The sequence below is a fragment of the Merops nubicus genome, unplaced genomic scaffold (assembly GCF_000691845.1).
Source record: "Merops nubicus isolate BGI_N331 unplaced genomic scaffold, ASM69184v1 scaffold29093, whole genome shotgun sequence".
NCBI lineage: Eukaryota > Metazoa > Chordata > Aves > Coraciiformes > Meropidae > Merops > Merops nubicus.
Window position 1 is genome coordinate 1 of NW_008601623.1, and position 3691 is coordinate 3691.

General features: G+C 53.8%; 1 protein-coding gene across 1 annotated transcript in view; it reads left to right on the forward strand.

Moving 5' to 3' along the window:
- Nucleotides 1–84: 84 nt before the first annotated feature.
- Nucleotides 85–3691, forward strand: part of MTMR9 (myotubularin related protein 9) — a gene marked incomplete at its 5' end in the record, with an annotated part of 9960 nt that continues 6353 nt past the window's right edge. The window contains 2 exons of the mRNA XM_008938049.1: nucleotides 85–258; nucleotides 2216–2433. Of these exons, the coding sequence (XP_008936297.1) occupies nucleotides 85–258; nucleotides 2216–2433 (392 nt within the window). The remainder of the gene's footprint in view (nucleotides 259–2215; nucleotides 2434–3691) is intronic.

The window sequence follows — 3691 nt, forward strand, 5'->3', positions numbered from 1 at the left end:
ATGCCCTTTCAAGGTCCCTTCCCACCCCACCATTCCGTGGTTATCTTTCTGACCCCAAGCCTCTCTGTTGTGATCCCTTTGCAGACAGACGAATGGCGCCTCAGCTGCATCAACCAGGAGTTCTCCATCTGTCCCTCCTACCCTCCCCTGGTCATTGTCCCCAAGGCCATCGACGACGAGGCTCTGCGGAAAGTCGCCGCCTTCCGCCACGGCGCTCGCTTCCCGGTGCTCAGCTACTACCACAGGAAGAATGGGATGGTGAGCTGCACTGGGGGTTCTTTGGGGCACCTGGAGGGAGTGGGTCAGGCTGCTGAAGGAGAGAACTTGTCCTCGAGACTCCCTCCAGTTCAGGAGAGGTTCCCTGCTTCTGTTTTCCAACCTGTTGCGTGGGGTGAGGCTGGTTCTGGGTGTTAGGGTGAGGGATGGTCCATCCTGGGCACAGCTTGTGGGGGAGAGAGTGTGGCATGAGCTTGCTGAAGGCAGGAGAAGCAAGAGGAGACCCTTGTTGGCTTTGTCTACCAAGAGGCTTCGTGCTGAAAGGATGGCAGAAACCCTGGCTCTGGGTGGTGGGCCCATCTCCTGCCTGACAGAGGCACCATCACAGCAACGTGTGCCCAGATCCATCACTGCTCCTGCTCTGGAACTGCTGAAGGAGCCAGCAGGACAGTCTGTTCTCCGAGCCTGTCGCTGTAACAGGTTTCAGGAGCAGCAGATTCTTGGTGTTGCTCAGACTTCACCACCTCTCAACGAGCCAAAATCTGAGGGACCGATAGGCTGTAATTAAGAGAAGCACCTCGTGAAACCCTTGAGTCATTCCTTGTACCTCTCAGTGATGTCACCAGCTCTGAGAACGTTGGGATGTACACCCTGTGGTTTGTAAACTTGATCCAGGCTTCTGAGTCAAAACACTCTGATGTTTTCTCACCTCCTGGTGCCAAGATTTGTCAAACCCCCAAGTTAGACGCCGTCTCCTCTGACTTTTGGGATGATTTATCTGCTCTGCTTTACACCCAGCCATCCCCCAGCCTCCTAACAGTCTATCAGTGCTCTCTAGGTTTCTCTCAGCTTGACTTGAATGCGTTGCAGGAAGATTTGTTCAGTTACCTGTGGGAGTTGTGGACGTTTGAGGTGTGAGGAGCAGCACAGTGCTTGGCTCGGGGTGCCTGGGCTCGTGACAAACACTGCCTGTCACATTGCTCTCCTCAGCTCCAGCTTCTCAGGGGCACTTGGGGTTGCTGCCTGGCTGCCCTCACAGCTCTGTTATCATTTGAGCTGATAGGATGCTTTCTGGATTGAAAGGCACTTCCTAAAGAGACATCTCAGCCCAGAAATCTGTGGAGCTGAGGTTTATGAGTGTAGCCACGGGGTGAAGCTGTACCTAAGAGGCACCTTTAACACATGAACGACTTCAGTGGCTTAAAAAAGAGAGCTGGGAAGAGACTGGAAAGATGACAGTCCTGGAGATGGTGGTTTCTAAAGGAGCTCTCAGCAGGGAGCCAGCTCAGTGCCCCACAAAGCTGGCACCACAGGAATAATTAAAGGGATGAAGCAGCTAAGAAGTTGTCTGTAATTTAGAAAGGGGCCAAGTGATCGCTCAGTTCAAGCATTTCTAGTTGGGGTTTTAAATTCAGTCCCTGCCAGGGATTGCACTTAAAAGACCTGGAGGATTTGGGGCAAGGGAGGAGAGCAGCTGTAGGGAGAACTGCAGGGATGTTTCTGTGCATCAGGCACTGTGGGTTGGGGTGTTTCCTTCTCTGGGTCCAGGCGTGGTGGGTCAGACTTGAAGCAGGTGAAGAGTGTGGCCAGCAGGTCGAGGGAGGTTCTCCTCCCCCTCTGCTGTGGCCTCACTAGGGCAGAGCTGGAGTGTTGGGTCCAGTTCTGGCTCCCCAGGTCCAGCGAGACAAGGAGACACTGGAGAGAGTCCAGTGGAGGCTGGGAAGATGATGAGTGTCCTGGAGCATCTCTGTGCCAGGCCAGGCTGAGAGCCCGGGGGCTGCTGAGCTGGAGAAGAGAAGCCTCAGAGGGGATCTGAGCAGTGCTGAGCAAGAGCTAAAGGGCCCCGGGGGGCAAGAGGCTGGGGCCAGACTCTGCTCAGTGGTGCCAGGGACAGGACAAGGGGCAACGGGCACCAACTGGAACCCAGGAGGTGCCACCTGAGCAGGAGGAGAAACTTCTTTGGGGTGAGTGCCTCATTTCTGGTGGTTTGTCCCTGCAGGTGATGATGAGAAGCAGCCAGCCCCTGACGGGTACCAACGGGAGGAGGTGTAAGGAGGATGAGAAGCTCATCAATGCCACCCTGAGGCCTGGCAAGAGGGGCTACATCATCGACACCAGGTCCTTGGCTGTTGCCCAGCAGGCCAGGGCCAAAGGAGGGGGCTTTGAACAAGAAGCACACTACCCCCAGTGGAGGAGGATTCACAAATGTATTGAGAGGTGGGGGTTTTCCTCTGCCCTTGGCTTTCTAGGGTTGCCTGTAACAGTTCCAGAAAGTGCCTGCTTCTGGAAGATGTGGCTGTGTGTCCTGCTTCCTCTCAAAGGAGACACGTTTCTTTTGAGCAAAATGAGGTGATGTGGGGGATAAAGTTATTGGGCTTTGGAGAGCTGTGGTTGGTTCTTTGGGATGAACGACCTGCTGCAGGTTTCAGAGGTTGGGCAATCTCCCTGAGAGCTCTTTGACCATCTAGAGCTGCACTCCAGCCTTCCTGGGCTCCCTTTTGCAGTAGCACAGAGGAACAAGCAAGTCCCTTGCCAGAAAACTTCTCCAAGTGAGGGTTTGCTCTGTGGCACTCACACTCCTCCTAGCCAGTACTTTGGACATCTAAAATGATCTGGTCATTTGGAGATGAGTTACTAAGTTAAAGAGACTTTAAGCCTGATCTTGTTCAGCTGCTCTTAAGGCTTAGTTTTGGGGAATCTGGTTTTGTTTGTCTTTGTCAGCTTTTCTGAGCCAGCTGCATCCTCTGTGAGACATGGGATCAATGTTAAGTGGCCTTTGATCCCTCAGGAGTTGGGTGTCCCTATGAAAGAAGACTGGAGAAGTGTCTGGTTTGGTCAGAACTCCAGTTTCCCAGAGCTTGAGGACATAAGGCAACAAATGCAGGAGGGCTACAAAACATCTTCAGTTCTCTGTACATTAAGAAATGAGCCAAACTAATCTTAGTGTGGTTCTAACTTGAGAAGTTGAGTCTAGTTTAAACTTTTCTGTGCTGCAGTGGAGCAGTGTCCTTGTTGGGAAGGGTGTTCAGGTTACTGTTGCAGCTCTACAGGTTTAAACCCCCCCAAAATTCCTAGTAGAGAGAATAAAGGTGCAGCACATGAAGCTTGGCTGGCACTTGCTCTTGTCCATGCCAGGCTGCAGTCAGAGGCTACTGGCACACATGTTACATGAGAAATGTGAGATATGGCTCCACAGAGTCCAGGCAGGAAGGAAGGGACAGAGGGATCTGACCAGGCTGGATGGATGGGCCAAGGCCATTAGGATGAGGTTCAACAAGGCCAAGGGCTGGGTCCTGCCCTTGGGTCACCACAACCCCCTGCAGTGCTCCAGGCTGGGGGAGAGGGGCTGGAAAGTGCCTGGTGGGAAAGGACTTTGAGGGGGGTTGGTCAGCAGCTGGCTGGAGAAGAGCCAGAGTGTGCCCAGGTGGCCAAGAGGCCACCAGGATCCCGGACGGGTCAGCCCTGGGGTGGCCCG